Source organism: Hirundo rustica, chromosome 18, assembly GCF_015227805.2.
Source record: "Hirundo rustica isolate bHirRus1 chromosome 18, bHirRus1.pri.v3, whole genome shotgun sequence".
In the NCBI taxonomy this organism is placed as follows: Eukaryota; Metazoa; Chordata; class Aves; order Passeriformes; family Hirundinidae; genus Hirundo; species Hirundo rustica.
The window spans coordinates 6,150,181-6,168,250 of NC_053467.1; the positions used below are offsets into that span (position 1 = coordinate 6,150,181).

General features: G+C 43.2%; 1 protein-coding gene across 1 annotated transcript in view; it reads right to left on the reverse strand.

Annotated features, from left to right (window-relative positions):
* The window catches only part of CA10 (carbonic anhydrase 10), a 273,558-nt gene that overhangs the window by 5,039 nt on the left and 250,449 nt on the right, over positions 1-18,070 (reverse strand). Inside the window, 2 exon segments of the mRNA XM_040081363.2 lie at positions 12,468-12,564; positions 14,147-14,242. Coding sequence (XP_039937297.1) covers positions 12,468-12,564; positions 14,147-14,242 — 193 coding nt within the window.

Consider the following 18,070-nt stretch of genomic DNA (forward strand, 5'->3'; position numbering starts at 1 on the left):
GCCTCCTGGCCTTTCATGTGCACAGTGGCATGCCAGCTCCCTCAGAAAGCTAAATTCTGGGTGGAAAGCTTGCTGGGAAGAAGTACCAGGGTCTCTGCCTTTATTGCAAGGGTCCCTGGGAATTAATGAGGTGTATTCCTCTGCAACAGAATTTATTCTGTCGATATGTACCAAAATATAATGAGATATGGTTATAACTTTCAAAATTCATCAGAGTTCCTCAGAGTTTTCTGTACTACCAGCACTATTTCTCTTGGGTAATGCTTGCCCTACACTACTTTTGGCAGTGCTGTCAAAGCTAAAACTCAGATTTTCCTGCCAAATCTTAGGGTGTAGAAGCTCATCACTCAGGGATAAATGTGTTTTATTACTGAAACACTGCTGCTTGTGTGTATCTCAGAGAAAGCTGGGGTGGTTATGATTTGTAACGTGAGATCTCTTTGAACCCTTTCACTTGCTTGTGTGATGTCTCCAATTTCGTTCATTTGCAGAGGGAAACATTAAAATGTAGCAAGGAAAAATGCACACTGAGGTGTGTTTCCTATTTCAATGCTCAATATGAGCTGGCCTTGATTTGCAGAGAAATCCAAATGATCAATGAAGTGTGATAAGAGCTAAAAAAGGTGTAATTTGACTTGAATTTAACATACTGTAGCTGAAGGACATAACTTAGACGAGCAAAAGACTTGTCTCGTACAATCTAATTGAAAAAAAAAAAAGGCTGCAGACTATTGTCTTGGGCAACAGAAAATCAACACAGACAGAGCAAATGTGACCTTACTTTTTATTTTAACACAGCAATGTCAGACAGTTGATCATGGTGTCCAGGGAGATTACAGTTGCCAGCATAGGAACACACAAGACGAGTCTGTTTTGTGTAAGCTCTAGAATCCATTTGTTCCCCCCACCCCTGGGGCCCAGGGTGGGGGTAAAGATGAAGAGGGCGTACAGGGGCAGGGTCATGAAACCTCTATAGGGTGTTGTAGGGGCGAGGTTTTCAAAGGAGGAGTTAACCAAGGTAAGATGACCTTAAAACGGGAGCACTCACAACTCCTCTGTTCATAAAATGGTTCAAAGATGTGTTGAACAACTTATAAAAAAGGGGATTCTTGGGAATACGACTTACTGGTTTGCAAAACTAACATGAACATTATTAAGCTAAATTAAAAAGCAATAGTAAAGCATTTGAAACTTAATTACAAAGTAACAGAAATTATGATTCTTAAATAAATTAATACATTTTTACTTAGTGGGTTAATAGTTCAATCTCCTTTGGCTTTTAATCTTGACAACCAGAAGGGGTGCAGTTCTTTGATCTCCTCTTTCACGAGGGACATAGTCCTTTAATGTTTGATCTCAGCTTAGTACTGGTGTTGCAGGTGTTACTCTGTTGGATGATGATTGTGAAGGAGGGAACAGTGAGAGCGGCAGTGGTAAACCTGGCAGCAGCAGGTCCCTCAGAACTGAGCAGTCCCACCACACCTCCACGGCCGTGCGGGCCTGGGGTGGGGCCAGCTGCAACAGTGCAGCAGGAAGGGTGGAGGTAGGTGGAGGGGAAGGGAAAGTCCAGGACTGGTAAAAAGAAGGACTTCAGCAGGAAAGAGGGGATCTCAAAACTGCGTGGTTATGTGCCATTTTAGAAGGAGTGCCAGGATGGCGTGGCCACTACCTTCCTGGACTGGGAATGGGGGATATGGAAGAACAGGGTGTGAAGGAGGACATGGGGTGATGGAGACATGGTAGCAGCTCTGAGCCATCCTGGTAATTTTCATTCCTTGCCGCACTCTTAGGAACAAATGGTAAGGAAAGATATGGGTAGCTTCACAGAAACTGAAAATTATGATGTTCCACAGGAGGCAGGATCATTGATCTAGGACATCGACATTCTGCACGCAAATCATCCATAATCGTCCATAAGTAGCCACTAGGGCTTTACTGTCCATAACCTGCAGCAGACGTGCCAGGAGGTCCTTTTGCAGGCAAAGTAGCTGCTTGTAGCTCTTAAAAACTCCCTCCCATGAAGAATGAAAAGACTTGTGATGGTAGATGTAAGTCCATTGCTCGGTTCCAGTAAGCTGGTCACCTTACTGAGAGTTTCCCTCCCCATAAGCCTTTTACCCCCATGTTTTTATGGGGGTCCCACAAAGGGGTGACTTACAGGGTGCTGGTCATGCTGTCCTCACTGGTTGCCCACATTCTCCACCATTTGTTGCATCGTGTAGCAACAGTGTTCATGGTGTCCAGGGAGGTTACAGTTGCCAGCATAGGAACACACAAGATGAGTCTTTGTTAAACTCAGGAATCCATTTATCCCGGCCTCCCCCGGGCCGGGGCGGGGGTGAAGACAAAGAAGGCATACAGGGGCAGGGTCATGAAACCTCATATTGGGTGTTGTAGGGGCAAGGTTTTCAGGGGAGGAGTTAACAAAGGTAAGATGACCTTAAAACAGGAGCGCTCACAATAGTACAGAGTTTTGGGGCAACAATATTGGCAGCTACAGCATCAGGTAAAGTGCCAAAGTGAGAATGTAATGTTTCTGCCTCATTCACAAGGGCATTACAGTTATTTCATATTTTAAATGTGTTAGTTATTTTACAAAATAAAATCTTGACAGGCCCACTCATGTTTGTCAGAAATAGAGCCCTCTTCCCAGTCCTTGCAGCCTGAGCCAGGATGATTGCCTTTCTGGATGGCTGGCTGGATCCTCAAGCAGAAGGGAAGGTGCCCTTAGCATCTGGGAGGTGGCTGACTGTCACCAGTTTTAATATGCCCAGGCTTCACTGGCCCATGGCCCGTAAGAATCTCTTTCTAAACCCAAATCTTCAAATAGAAGCATGAAAACATAGTCAAAATGCATTTATATTTGAAAAGTAGTGATGACTGAGTACACCTGTGTCCTAGTCTTTAAAAACATTGTTTGCAGTGCACTGATAATTTTGCTAGAATTGCATCATCAGAGAACTGATGGATTTTTTCATGCCAGTGCCTGGTTTCCATGAGTCATCACTGAAAACTTGAAAACATTGAAAAACATTGAATCTTTTCCCTCTCCCACATGAACATGCTGTTCATTATTTATGAGCCATGGAGAGTAGTGTGTTTAGTACCAAGTTGCACAGAGTCAGGCAGAAGACATCCCTAAGGACCATATCTGCTTTCTCACAGCCATATTGGCTTCAGCTGGGCTAAAATGATTTCAGTCAGGTAGTATTTGCCCTGAAATGTTTACTAAGAGAGGGAAAACTAACTGAAGATTAACACAGATGAGGGATATTGATATGAGACTGGAAAAAAATATCACTTCAGAAAAAGTGGAAGATAGGGGTGAATGAAATAAGAGTTTGTCCAAGAAAAAGCAGTACTTATTAATGCCTATAATTGAGTTCTATTCCCATAGGAAGTCAGATACTCCATGAGAGAACAATACACAATAAGGATTTGGTTATCAACATTTTTCCTACGAACACACCTGCCCTTTCCCCATAACTTGGTAAGAGTTTCTTGTTCTGGAGCTGAAGCAGACCTGGTGGGTTGGTATTAATAGCAGACTGCAGCACTCCAAAGTCTTGCTTATATTTACTGGAAATATGTCCAAAATGCTCAAAATCACCATGTATGATCTCTCGCCAGTGACAAAGTTCCTTTCATAAACCTATCCAGCCTTTCCTGCATCCTCAGCATCATTCCTATCTATAGCCCACAATCTGTTTTTCCTGGCCTGCTGGTGCCTTAGGATGCTTTCCAAACTCAGGAGTTCTCTCTACAAATTAGATTTCATTAGATTTCACATTCATTTACATAAAGGCCTTGATTCTGAAATTTACCTAGGAAATTATGGAAATCCTTTTATCACTAGGTTTGTAATACATGTGTGGGGTCAGCTTTCACAGCAAAATCCATATGTGTTCTCTTTATAATAATGCTTTTTGTAGGGAATATATAGTTTATTGAGTGGAGGAAGGTACATTTGATTTTAAAGTCCATATCCTGATAATCCAGAAAAGGATACCAAGTTAGATTTACAGGGTAAGGAATGCAGAGATCCTCAGTTTCTTTGCTTACCAGACAAGGACAAGACCAAATTTTTATGTGGAATTTTGTGAATCTAAAAAGTTACTTTTCCCCCCAATGTTAAGCAAACATTGGGTGAAAGCTCATGTAGCATAATTGTTTTGAAAGAAAACTAACTTATCCCCTCAAATGGCACTTAACGAGGAATAATAAAGCAGTTTTCTTTTGAGATATCCACACAGCTTCTGACTAAAGCCTGCTTGAAAAAACCCTTGTTTCAGCTTGCTCACAGTAGATTCTTTGGGCTGCGATAACAGAATAAGATAAGCCTTTAAAATCTCCTTGAAAATTCCTTGGGGTCCGCTTTACTTCACTGTAGCCACTCATATCTAAGAGTACAAGTTTTCCTTTTAATGCTCTTTGCCTGTGGAAATTTCATGCAGGAGAGACAGCACTTAATTTTGTTGTTGTTCTTTAAAAAAAAACCAAAACAAACCTCCCTTATTTATGTTATGAACTGTCCTGACTCTGAGCCAGTGCTCCATTTATCATTTCCTCCACTCTCCTCTTGAGCACACCAGGCCTGGGCATTTTGTCAGCACTGTGCTGAGTATTGACTTCAGGAGTGGAGCCCTAAAGCAGAGGCTGAAAAACTCCAGCTGCTAAAGGCCCACTAGAAATCCTTGCAGTGTAAGAGGTAAAATTAGTTTTCAGCAATGATGCTATAATCCATCATGCAAGACAACTGCAAAATTACATTCAATATAATTTCATGTTCCCAATTTACACTAAAAATTCCAGTCAATACTTGTTACTATAGTAAGTAACCCAGTGCCTTGTGGAATATTGTATGCATTGTATCTACCAGTGGTTTAATTTAATTGATAAACTTAGCAAAAACAGTGGTTAAGAATCAAAGCATAATCTGCTAATCACTGCTTTTCCAGCCTATGTTTTGTGTGTTCAACTTCATGCAAAATTTCATTTAGTAAACCCAAATTAGGTGTGATTGGAACGTGCTTCCCTTGTAAGGAGACAAAACAAGCAGTGGGTGGTTTGTGGGATGCTTGTTGCCATATTCTATTAGCCTTCTGAATGTTTACATTTTGTAGGGGTGTCTTCTCACGCTTGTAACATAAACTAAGTGATTGTTTTTGCATTCCTCTCTGATGAGGGACAATTGATAGACTTCTCACCTGGCCAGTGGGGTGGAGAGGTGGCAACCATATTCTCTAATCCCTCTAATCTGGTCATTGTCCAGAATCTATATAATTGAAGTTAAGTAAATAAACTCTCCTTTTGCCCTGACCCACAGACTGTGTATCATTCTTTTCGTGTCCTCTAGCGACGTCTGGTGACCCTCAGTGGAAATGGCAGCTGGTGATGCAACGTGGAATTGCAGTCTGTGGATCATGTAAGTAGTTCCTGCATTTTCCGCAGATACAGATGATATGTTGGTTTTGGACCTTGTCTAAACTTGCTGGAAAGGAAGCAATTTTTTGTGACTGGGGACGATTTTCACAGGTTGTATTTTTATGGAAAGGACCAAGGCTTCTTTCCTACTCCTGAGAAAACATTCTCTAAGGAGATTTGGAGCGAGTTAGGAAACCATATGATCGAGATTGTGTCTGCAGGCTACAATGCAAATGTGGTGGAGTTGATGATCTGGAAACGATGTTATGCGATGTTAGCAAGCTATGGATCTTCTAGCTGTAGTAATGCGGGGAATTCTTCTGGCTTGGGATGGTGAGGGTGAGGGGGAGGGAAAACCTCTCTCAGAGGCTGAGGTGGACCCCTCCCGGCCCCCCCAGGCCACTGCGCTGGGAGACGTTCCCATCCCTGGTCATGGGTTTAGGTTCCCTGGGGGTGGATTGGGCCCCCAGCCAGTTGTGTCCTGGCCAACTGCGCTGACTCCGCCTGGACACGCGGGCAGCAAGCAGCCCTGAGCGCAGCTCTCCCAGGGACAGGGGGAGGCGCCGGTATGTGCTAGCCCTGCTGATGCTGCAGGGACCACTGTGATATCAGGCAATGTTGAGGTGCCTCTCAGTCAGGCATCTGGCCCTGTTCCTGTGGAGTCCACAGGCGGGGCTTGGCAGATGCAACAGCCTTCCCAGGAGGATACCAGGCTTTCCCTGTGTTTCAGGAGGTGGAGCACGAAAGGGGAAATGCGCTCAGATGCAAACTGCCAGTTTGAGGTCTACTTGTCCAGCTTACAACCAGCACCTGAGTCTCAGCAGGTCTTGATGTCTGCACAGCAGCAACAGTTGTCTTAGACTCTTGCAGAGTGCACAAAGTTCCCCTGATGCCTTTGGTCCTGTGGGTGCGGGCATGAGTGCTTTCCTCATGGGGAGGTCTAGTGCCACCGCCCAGGGTATCATGGTGCATCTGAGACTCAATGATGCAGATTTTACAGAACAAATTTGTGCCATGGTTTCTACACCCAGCCCCCCCATCAGTATCCCCAAAAAGACCAGACTTGCTCATGAGACATAAACTTTAGAGAATTAAGGATTTTAGAGGGATTAAGATTTTAGTTAGAGATAAGCTTGCTTATTAACTAAAGCAGATAGGTAGGCTTTGCTGAAAATTAAAAGGTAGTAATTATCTAAGAGAAAACTGGGTTTGGGATCACTCTTCCATATTAGAATAACTGATTACTTGTCAACTTTAGGTTTGGTTAGCTGTGTTTATAATGAAGAATACAGAAACTGATAAATAGCTTTTAGGAACATAAGACAATTGTAGGCCTCCTCTGCCCAGAAACGCATTGAACAGTCACAATGACAGGAAATAGGAGTCCTACCAAGGGTTCATTTATCACATTTGCATTGAAAAGTTAGAAAGGTCACAATGAGGAAGACTTCTTTACTTCCTCCCCATGGAGAGGACCACCGACCCATTTCAAAGAACAAAACTACACATGCTTAATGGCTTTTTAGCTAATTACCATACAAAGCAGGGAATGGGATGTACCAGGGTTATGAATATGCATTTGTGTTTTGAGTATTCAATGCTTTTGTAAATAAAAGGACTCTGTGATTCCCTGTAAATTGCAGGTGTGTATTTGGGAGCTATCCCTCACGCTGCCCAGCATTGTAAATAAAACATAAACTTTCTAAATTTAAACTGTTAGAGAGTCTTGGCCTGTCACAGCTGGGTATCGATACTAGATCAATACCCATATTTTCTGTAATAAGTCACTCAACTTGTGCCTTTTAAGTCTTCTGTTTGGCAGAGCAGAGAACCCTTGCAGGGAAACAGCGGCTTCTGATCCACTGGCTGCACCAGGTTCCGTCCTGAGAAGGTGGTGTACCCTGTCCATCCCTGGTGTGACACTATCAGAGATCTGCCTCTGCGGGCTCCTCGATGCTGGTGCAGACATCATGATTCTCTCCCTTGCCGCTTGGCCCCCAGAGTGGCAATTGGATTCAGTGCAGATGTCTGTCTTGGGATTGGCAGGAACAGTACAATGCTACATGAGCCAGAGGCCTGTGATGATCACAAACCCAGAGGGACAGATGGCCATGGTTTGGCCTCATATCACAACCGGAATTCATACTAATCTCTGAAGGGACTATGTTCTGGCCACACGGGGGGTGTGCATCGGAACGGATTTTTGATGAGGGTCACTGCAATGAAGGGCGCAGAGTGTCCTACGTCTCCTATATGATGGCTGGTGGACAAAACCTACTACCTGTTTGGGAGAACCAGTGGCCCCTTCCTCAAGACAAACTAGTTGCCCTTCGTGATTTAGTTCAGGAGCAGATGGACCAGGGTCATCTGGAGTCTTCTACCAGTCCCTGGAACACTCCTGTCTTCTGCATCAAGGAGAAGTCTGGGAAATGGAGGTTGTTACAAGACCTCTGGAAGGTCAATGCTGTGATGGAAAGCATGGGACATTGCCGGCTGGTATGCCGTCACCCACCATGCTTCCCGCAGATTGGCCGGTCCTCATCGTGGATCTGAAGGATTGTTTTCTTTACAATTCCTTTGCATCCCGATGAAAGACTGAAATTTGCCTCTTGGTGCCAGCTGTAAACAATGCTGAGCCTGCACAGTGATATCAGTGGAGGGTTCTTCCCCAGGGTTGTCACAACTCACCAGCCATACACCAATGGTATGTGGCCCGAGCCCTGTCTAGAGTTCATAAGCAGTTCCTGATGCTCATTTTTATCACTATATGGATGACATATTGGTGGCTGCGTCCACCCAAGATGAATTGCTCAGCTGATCAACGTTTTGCATTTTCATGGGCTGCAGGTGGCTCAGAAAAGGTTCAGCAACAACCTCCTTGGAAATATTTGGAGGTCAAACTTTTGGAACAAAGGGTCCAACACCAAGAGGTGCAATTTGTGCATTCAGTGAAGACACTGAATGATGTCCAGAAATTGGTGGGTGTTATCAATTGTTGCATCCATATCTGGGACTGACCACGACATAGCTGTCTCCTTTGTTTGATTTGTTAAAGGGTGTTGCTGTGTGTTATTTGGTTTTACATTGTATTTCATTTTTATATTGTTTTTTTTAATGATTTCTTATGTACCCCTCTGTTCCTCTGGAAAATGTAACATCCTCAGGTTCATCCCTGAACCTTTTCCCTGCCCATTCTCCCACATTGGAATGTAATTCAAACCTGTTCCACTCCCACCTTATCCCTGATTGGGTAGTGTCTTGTCTCCACCTTTAGCCCCTTCCCTGGATATAAGCCCAGGCCATGCGGCTGACTCTACCTCTTGGCTCGGGGACAGGGAAGGGTTTCCTGCCCAGGCTGGGGCAGGGCCACAGAAGAAAGACTGAATAAAGCCTTGATTTCCCCCGCATCAAGTGCAGACCTTCCTCTGCCATCAACAGGAACCTACTCTCTCTCTAAAGGAAAAGGTTCACAGCCACTCCTGGGTTTTGGGGCCCTGAGGAAAATTCCTTCCAACTGTGGTTTCTCTCTCGAGCTAGCTCAGGCAAGAATGGAGCTGGAGGGCTCCATAAGAGAAAGAGACTAGCTGCAAAAGGGAGACTCAGATTTGAAGTTGCCTCACACTTTGACGCCTGAGGCATGTCAGGTGCTGGAGGAGGTTCAGCAGCTGTTTCTGCTCGCCAAGTTTATTGCATTGACCCCTCTGTTAATGTCACTGTTTCGTTACCACTCCAGGTTTGCATCCCACAGGCACCATTGGCCAATGGAATGAAAAATGGTCCAATTTCTTGCATGTCTTGGAATGGATCTTCCTGCCCCATCAGCCACCAAAGACGGCAAATGCATTGTTTGAGCTGATTGCTCACTTGATAATCAAATGCCAACAACGGTGTTTGCAATTAATGGGTGTGGATCCCACAAAGATAGTACTCCTGGTACAGCAGGAGGATTTTGACTGGAACTTTGCAAACAGTATTTCTCTGCAAAGTGCTCTGGAAAACTTTGCTGGGCAGATCACTGATCATCTGCCCAGCCACAAGCTATTGCATGTGCCAAAATTCACAGAGATTTCTTTGTGGCCCAAAATTAGTCAGGAGCCTGTCCAAGGACCCACTGTCTTTACTGACAGTTTGGGAAGGACAGGCAAGGCCATTGTTACTTGGAGGGATGGATCTGAGTGGCAGGTTCTGGAAGGTCATGAGGATAGGTCAGCCTAATTGGTTGAATTGAGGGCTGCTGTCATGGCATTTCAAAGATTTTCCCAGCAACCTTTCAATTTGGTCACAGATTCTGCCTATGTGGCCGACATAGCACAGCAGCTGGGTCATTCAGTTGGAAGGAAGTCAGCAATGCTGCTTTGTTTCATTTGCTGAAGACCCTGTAGTGTGCCATTCAGGGCAAGTTCATCTGTACTACATTCTGCATGTGAGGAGTCATACCAGTTTGCCAGGGTTTGTAGCGGAAGGTAACGTGGCCTGATAAGTTGGCTAACCCAGCGTGGGTAGCACCTCAGCGTGATACACTCACGCAGCCCAAGGCATCGCATGGGTTTTTTCCATCAGAATGCACATACGTTGCAGAAGCAGTTTCAGTTGACGACAACTGAGGGCCCGTGACATTGTTGAGTCGTGTGATGACTGTCATGTGCTTGCTGTGCCTTTGCCAGCAGGGGCAAACCCCAGAGGCCTTAGGGCCTTGGAGATTTGGCAAACTGATATCACTCAAGTTGCTGAGGTTTAGCAGGTTCAAGTATGTGCATGCCACTGTTGACGTTTTTCCTCCTCTGCAATGTGGGCTTCTGCTCACACTGGAGAAAAGACCCATGATGTCATTGCCCACTGGAGGCAGGTCTTTGCTGTTCTGGGAATAACTACTGCTGTGAAGACCGACAATGGTCCTGCTTATGCCTCACAGAAGGTACAGCAGTTCCTGCAGTTGTGGGATGTGTCACACAATTGGTATCCCTTATTCTCCAACTGGTCAAGCTATTGTAGAATGTGCCCATGGTACTCTACAGCAGGTTCTTCAAAAACAGAAACAGGGAATGCATGGTGAAACCCTGCACAGTCAGTTGGCAAAAGCTTTGTATACCATCAATCACCTTATAGTGCTGCAGAATTCAAATAATCCTGTCATTTTGAACCATCATCTTTCGTTACAGGCTTTGGATCAGATGCATCAACCTCGAGTGAAGGTTCAGGTGCAGAATTTAGTCACCAAGCAGTGGGAAGGTCCCTATGATCTTATCGCTTCAGGGCGCAGGTATGCATGTGTGTCCACAGATACTGGGGTATGCTGGGTACCTGCAAAGTGTGCTCGTCCTGACCTGCGACTGTAAAGGGAAAATCTGACCGATAAGCAAGCTGGAGACCATGACCAAAATGAAAGTCATCAAGTGGATGAACCATTGAGTGATGACTCAGATGCAGATGACGTGAGTGATCACTCCAATGGTCCCTCCACAAACAGAAACTGAACATTGTTCTTTTTCTTTTCTAACAGAAAAAAGGTGAAATGTTGCCATATTCTGTTGGCCTTCTGAATGTTTACATTTTGTAGTGAAGTCTTCTTACACTTGTAACATAAACTAAGTCATTTTGCATTCTTCTCTGATGAGGGACAACTGATGGACTTCTCACCTGGCCAGTGGGGTGGAGAGGTGGCAACCATATTCTCCAATCCATGGTCATTGTCCAGAATCTATATAATTGAAGTTAAGTAAATAAACTCTCCTTCTTTTGCCCTGACCTACAGACTGTATGAGTATCATTCTTTTCATGTCCTCTAGTGACAGATGCTGACAGCTGCAGAGAGGAGTTCTCACTGTGAATGAAGCATACAAATTAAATATTTGGTATTGGGAGGGTGTGGCCCCCATGGGGAAACATATGTCTGGCTCCCAGACAGAAGCTGGGAATATGGAATTTGTGGGTGTAAGAGATGGAAAAGGTACACACAGCCTTAACAATAATTCCTTGTTTCCAGGATGCCACAGCAGCACTGGTAGGCAGGAAGCTCTTGTAGACCAGCCTGTGTTTTTGCAAGGAATCAGGAGAAGTAGTTTAAAAATGGGAACTGATCTGCTTCTTCCATGCAGAGAAGATGAAATTTGATACTGATAGAGCAACCTGGAAAAAACATTCTGAGGAGAACACTCTGTTTTCTTCAGTTCCATAGGTATTGTAGAGAACTGAGTTTTATTATCATAGAAGTCTCTTATTTGGACCAAAGATGTAACAAAGATATAATTGTTAACTGTCAGGTAAAATCAGAGGAACACCAGTGAGCGAAATGTGTGTGTGTTGCAGGGGAGGACAAGGAATTATTTGTGTTACCAGTTTGCTATGTACTTTCTGAAAGTTAAATTCTGGTGTTGTTGAACTTACAAACAATACATCAGAGCAGCTTGAATATTTAACAATGGAAACAAGGTTTTCAGGAGAAGAGGTTTAATTTGTTATACATATTTTTTCATTATTTTCTCTAAAATACCTTAATTAAGCTCCAGCTTTCCATAAGGTCAATATATGAACATGGAATTATTGAGGATCATCAGTTAAAGCTTTTCAAATGTGAATACAACAAATATAAAAGCTATGTTAATGACATCTTTCTATGTCTGTTAAATGCAGCAGTACTGAATAGGAATGCTGTAACTTTTCTGTCCAAAAAGAAAAACACTGATGAATACTAAATCCAGTTAATGGTGGTAGCATCTTGACATAAACAGATCTGATATAATCCAGGCTGCTCCATGTGTCCCTTTTGCTGCTAACAGTAGGAAGTTTCTCCTGAGCATTCTGTGTGAATACAGTATATGTATGTGCCAAATATAATTTCATTAATCTGTTGTTGCACCTTCAGACATAAAACAGATTTTGAAGTTGAAAATTCATTTGATAAAGTGATGACCTAACGAGCTTTTACACATTCCTGAGTTCATCACGCAGAGTTGCTGGCAATACAAAAGTGGAATTTCTTCCCATAATGAAATGAATCTTGTTTCAGGATCACTAAATGTGTTCTGAAAGAACACAGCTGTTACCAGAGGAAATGAAATAAACTTACTCCTTATATGTTATTCTTGTTATGGTGTCTCTGTTAAGCATACGATTTAGAAATGGATTTGATGATTCAGATACCTACAGAAGAGAAAATACACAACATCAAAATCTTCTCACAAATATTTCCTTGCCAGAAGGATCCTTGCAGATCTTCCATTTGTGCACACACATGCTCATTCTCTGATACTCGTCCAAGTGGGTTCTGCCGTTTTTTTCATAGTTGTGGGAGAAGGAAATAATTACTGACTTGTTTTTCTAATGAAGCCTGAAAGTTGGTAAAATAAATAAAAACACAAGCATGGGAGAACAGAAATTAATGCCTGAATAAAAACGTGATCATAGGTTTCTTCTCCAAGAGCTTTGATGACATTTGCAGATGGTTGATATATTAGGCAGGATTTTCATTAGTATTCTATTAATTTTTTATTGATAAATAAATTTTCTTGCAGCAGGCTATTTTAATTACAAATTAAAGCTCTCTTCCTCTGGGTTATGCCTGGGTTACAGATGAGGTAACACCTCATGGACAGGTGGAACATTCCATGGTCAGATTCTGCCCCCTTGTTGCCTCTTTCCTGTTGCTCAGCAGCCCTGAGGAGAACCTTGTCCATCCTCTGACACCTCCCTGCAGGTACTTCTAAATACTGATAAGATTCCCTCAGTCTTCTCTTCTCTCTAATCTTTCTCTTTTTCATGAATGCAGGTCAGATTTTTTGGTCATAATAAAATACATTTTGGATGAAAAAAAAAAAGCCTTTCTTAAATATTAGACGAGTGTGAAAATTGCCCTTTTATATCTAATTATTCAGTATGCTCTGTGAAATGCACACTTTTAATTCTAAGGTTAATGATTTGTTAGGACCTTTATGAAACAGGATTAGAGTTTTAAGGGGAATGAATAGATATCCCATACCTAAGGTGTGATGAGGTGAACTTCAGCATTACTCCGAAATACACATTTTTAGACTGATGAAGCAGAGATACATAATGACAGAATATTAACAATATTTGGAGGGGAGAAATACAATTTTTACATAAAATGAGAGAAAAGGTTTCTCCAATGTAATTAAAGATGTTTGGGAAAACCATGAAGTCTTGAGTTCAGTGTTAGACCACTATAGCCTTAACTATGTACTTTGAATGCAACAGATGGAGACAAAATATTCACGTCTTTGAAATTCTGTGAAATGGAAGATATTTTAAATTCTACTTTTAACATTCTTTCAGTTTTGATAGTTTTAAGAGGTTTTAAATAACACTGAGAAAACCTGATTTTTCTGGCTTTGACACATCAGCATGACATGCCCTCTTTCCCAGGGCTGCAGCCTACAAGAAAATATTTGGATGAATAACAATTCATGAATAAACACTAAATTTGCAAAACCAGTAACTTCTGCCATAGTCATTAAAGTGTTATGAGTGATGTTTACGATGTAAGGGTTTTTTTCACCACCTCGCTTGTCCCTTCTAAGTTCCCTTACATTGTAAAAGCTTTGGAGCAGAGATGGTGTGCTCAGTTTAGGATGAAGCTGTCTCTGGATTCCAGATCAGAGCCTCTGGGCACTGCTGTAGCATAATGAGGAATCTAGCTTCTACATTTACAGTTTTGGGAAAAGTTTACTGTCTTATATATTAGGAATCTGTAGTATGGAATACTTACTTTCATAAATATGGAAACTACCACCAACCCATTAGGACTCTTAGCAGCTTCTGTGACATTTGCGTATAGCTCATGGTTATAGTGGATCAGCTGAACCTAGAAAAGAGTGAAGGGAAGGATTACAATTAACCAGTGGCGAATCATCCCATACAGTGTTTGCAAATACTCCCCACACACTGCTTGGTTTGTATTGAGATCTCATCTCTGCTTTGGGTACTTTGCAGCAAGGTAATTTTTCAGGCGTTTGCAGCACATTCCATTTTAATAATTTCAGTCACCATCTGGTTCCAACTGATGCAGCATCATTGTGTTTTCCTCTGAATTGTCAGCCAGTGAATTCACCCACAACCAGTTACAGATTGCATTGCAGGGGCTGATATCACTTCCCTGTTCCAGCAGCACTTGCCATGGGCAAGAATTATCTGTACTCTGCAGCCTCAAGCCAAGCACAGAGGAATCAGGGGTTTAAATATTTGAGGAGACATATGGGATGTGAGATTGGAACTGTTAAAACCACTGGTCACAGAATTCAAAATACTTATATTCAATGGCCCCAGATTCTGAAAACTTGGTAACAGAGATTCCTACAGTTAAGCACTTACTGTACTATTGTTAACCAGGTTCTCCTTAGCTCCTACAGCTTTTCTTCTGCTTTTTAGTTTTATGATTTGCTGTAAATTTTAAATTACAAAGGCACAGTTCCCCTCTCTCACTGCCTATGTAAATGTCTTATCCAGGACCTTGATATTTGATTTCTCTGGGATCACCAGACACTGTTATGATTTACATTGCAGTTTGTATTTTTTTTTTTTTTAGATGAACAAATATAATGAATTCCCATGACAGTTAAGTGCTTCTGAACACATGAAAGGCTAGTCATCTTTATTTAGCCTAAAAATCTTTCTTAATTTTCAGATGTCAATTAGAAAAGGAAGGTTCTTGTTCTGGCATTGTCAGAATTGCAGCAGCCTGATGTTCACATTTAAAAATCAGGTCTGTCTTTCATGTGCTGATACTTCTAAAGGCTGTCCAGAGAATTTTCTGCACTTATATGCTGTGAACAAGATCATTCTTATATGCACTTTTTGCACATTTCTGCACTTATATGCTGTGAACAAGTATTCATTTGGTTTATATCTGGTAATTTTTGTAACTGTACAAATGTTCCAAGATTAATACTGACAGTAAAGGAATGTCATTGCAATGTGCTGTCCAAGTTCATAATAAGGGAAAAAAAAACAACCCCCAAATCTCACTGAAATGGGGTATAATGCCTGTATTGGTGAAATTGTCTTTTGGATGAAAATGAGGTCTGGTTATTCAGTACTGAAACACAATTGTGATTTTTTTTTCTGCAGGAATGATATTCCTACAGGATCTGATGTGCACAATCAAATTACACAGACTAAACCGCACTTAGCCACTGTCTTGGTTTTGAAAGACAGTTGTCTGCCAAGGAAAACTAGAGCCTCTCTTGGAATGGAGAATGTAAACCCCCTTCCCTCCTAATTATTATAATTTTGCAATTAGGGGCTTTCAGGCAAAGATATGGGAATAGGAGTAACAGTTCTTTACTAAGAATATTTAAAAAAAGGATAATACAAATGTAGTAGTACAAAAAAACAAGCAAGGAAGCAAACAAAAAGTCCTGGAAAAACCCTGACAGAATCAGGGATACGACCTGGCGCCCTGTTGGTCAGGGTGTTGGAAGCAGCCCAAATAAGTCCTCCTGGTGTAACAGATGTGGTTCTGTGGAGTAGAGATGGTCCTGTAGAAAATCCAGTGGCGACAAGATGGGTCTGGTCTTCCTCCAGGAATCCAGTGGAAAAACTGGATACCTGGTGGTCTTCAGTCCCAGTTTTTATCTAACAGTTGGCTCCTACCCCACTGGGTGGAGCATCTCATAATGGGATGATGGAATGGGTCATGTCATTGGTGGGCCCTAATGGCCCATTATCAGAAGATGTCCCCCTGGAGGATGGAGGGGTGGTGAAAGAGATAAGAAACACTGCCCCACCTGGTTTTAATGGCTGAGCCATTATCAGAAGGCATCTGCCCCCCTCCCCCCTGGAGTTACAAGAGAAGGATAAAACATCTCCCAAAAAACAGCTTTCAACAGATGAAATAGAATACACATTTTTAGTTTACATGATCCAATACACTATCCAACCCTTATTCTATTACCATCTGCATTATACCTAAATCAATAATCTATTATACACAATGGACCCTTACAACCAGTTCTCACTTAGGATTAGGTTCCCCTGTGGTACACAAATGCATTACCCCCCAAGTGGAACCAGGTACTTGAGCAAAAACAATCCCACGGATGGGTTTGCCTTTGCCTGAGGTGGCAACTGCACTGTGTGCAGGTGTTCATACTGGGCAGGACCAGCTTGATTGATGGAGCCTCATGTGTTGACCATCCAGGCGGCCTTTGCTAAGTTCACTTCCCAATTTTTGAAGTTCCCCCCACTAAGTGCCTTCAGGGTAGTCTTAAGTAGTCCATTGCATTGTTCAACTTTCCTGACAGCAGGCACATGCTAAAGGATGTGATATATCCATTCAATGCCATGTTCCCTAGCCTAGGTGTTTATAAGTCTGTTCTTGAAAGGAGTCCCATTGTCTGACTCGATTTTCTCCAGGGTGCCATGTCTCCACAGGATTTGCTTTTCAAGGCCCAGGATGGTGTTCCAAGCAGTAGCGTGAGGCACAGGATAGGTCTCCAACCATCCAGTGGTGTCTTCCACCATGGTCAGCACATAGCACTTGCCTTGGCGGGTTTGGGGAAGGATGACGTAGTCAATCTGCCAAGCCTCCCCATACTTATATTTGGATCACCAAAAGTGGGAAAGTGTTTCAACCCCTGGGGCAATCAGTTCCAGGTGTACTGCACACCCCTCCAGGTGAAAGCAAACTGAGGCCTGCATTCTGCTGCCAGAGGAATGGAGAAAAATGCATTAGCAATGTCATCTGTGGCATACCATTTTGCTGCCTTGGACTCCAGCTCGTACTGGAGTTCCAGCATGTCTGGCACAGCAGCGCTCAATGGTGGAGTCACTTTGTTCAAGGCACAATAGTCCACAGTCAATCTCCATTCTCCATCAGACTTGTGCACAGGTCAAATGGGGCTGTTGAAGGGTGACTGGGTTTTGCTGACCCCCCTTGGGTCTCCAGCTCACGGATCATCTTGTGGATGGGGATCACAGCATCTTGATTTGTCTGATACTGTCAGCGGTGCACCGTCGAGGTGGCAACTGGTACTTGTTGTTCTTCCACCTTCAGGAGTCCTACTGCAGATGGGTTCTCCGGCAGTCCAGGCAAGGTATTCAATTTCTTAATGCCCTCTGCCTCCACAGCAGCTATTCCAAAAGCCCACCTGAGTCCCTTAGGGTCTTTGTAATAGCCGTTCCGGAGGAAGTCTATGCCCAAAATACACAGGGCCTCTGGGCCGATCACAATCGGATGTTTCTGCCACTCCTTCCCGGTTGGGCTCACCTTGGCTTCCAACAGAGTCAATTGCTGTGATCCCCCCGTCACCCCGGCAATGGAAATAGGTTCTGCCCCAACATGTCCCGATGGCATCAGGGTACACTGCACACCAGTATCAACCTAAGCTTTATATTCCTGTGGCTCTGATGTGCCTGGCCATCGGATCCACACAGTCCAAAAGACTTGGTTATCCTGTGCCTCTTCCTGGCTAGAGGCAGGGCCCCTATAGCACTGCTTATTATTCCTTTCCTGGGCATACATAGTAGAGGGTCCGTCCAGGGGGTTCATCAGAGCCTCCTCACTTCTATAATACCTTCCAGCTTGGTTATAGGAGGCTGAGGCTACCCTCATCTTAGTGGAACCCCCTCGGTTAGGGTTTCTCTCCTTGTGCTCACACACCCGTGCTGCCAGGACAGAAGTAGGTTTCCCACC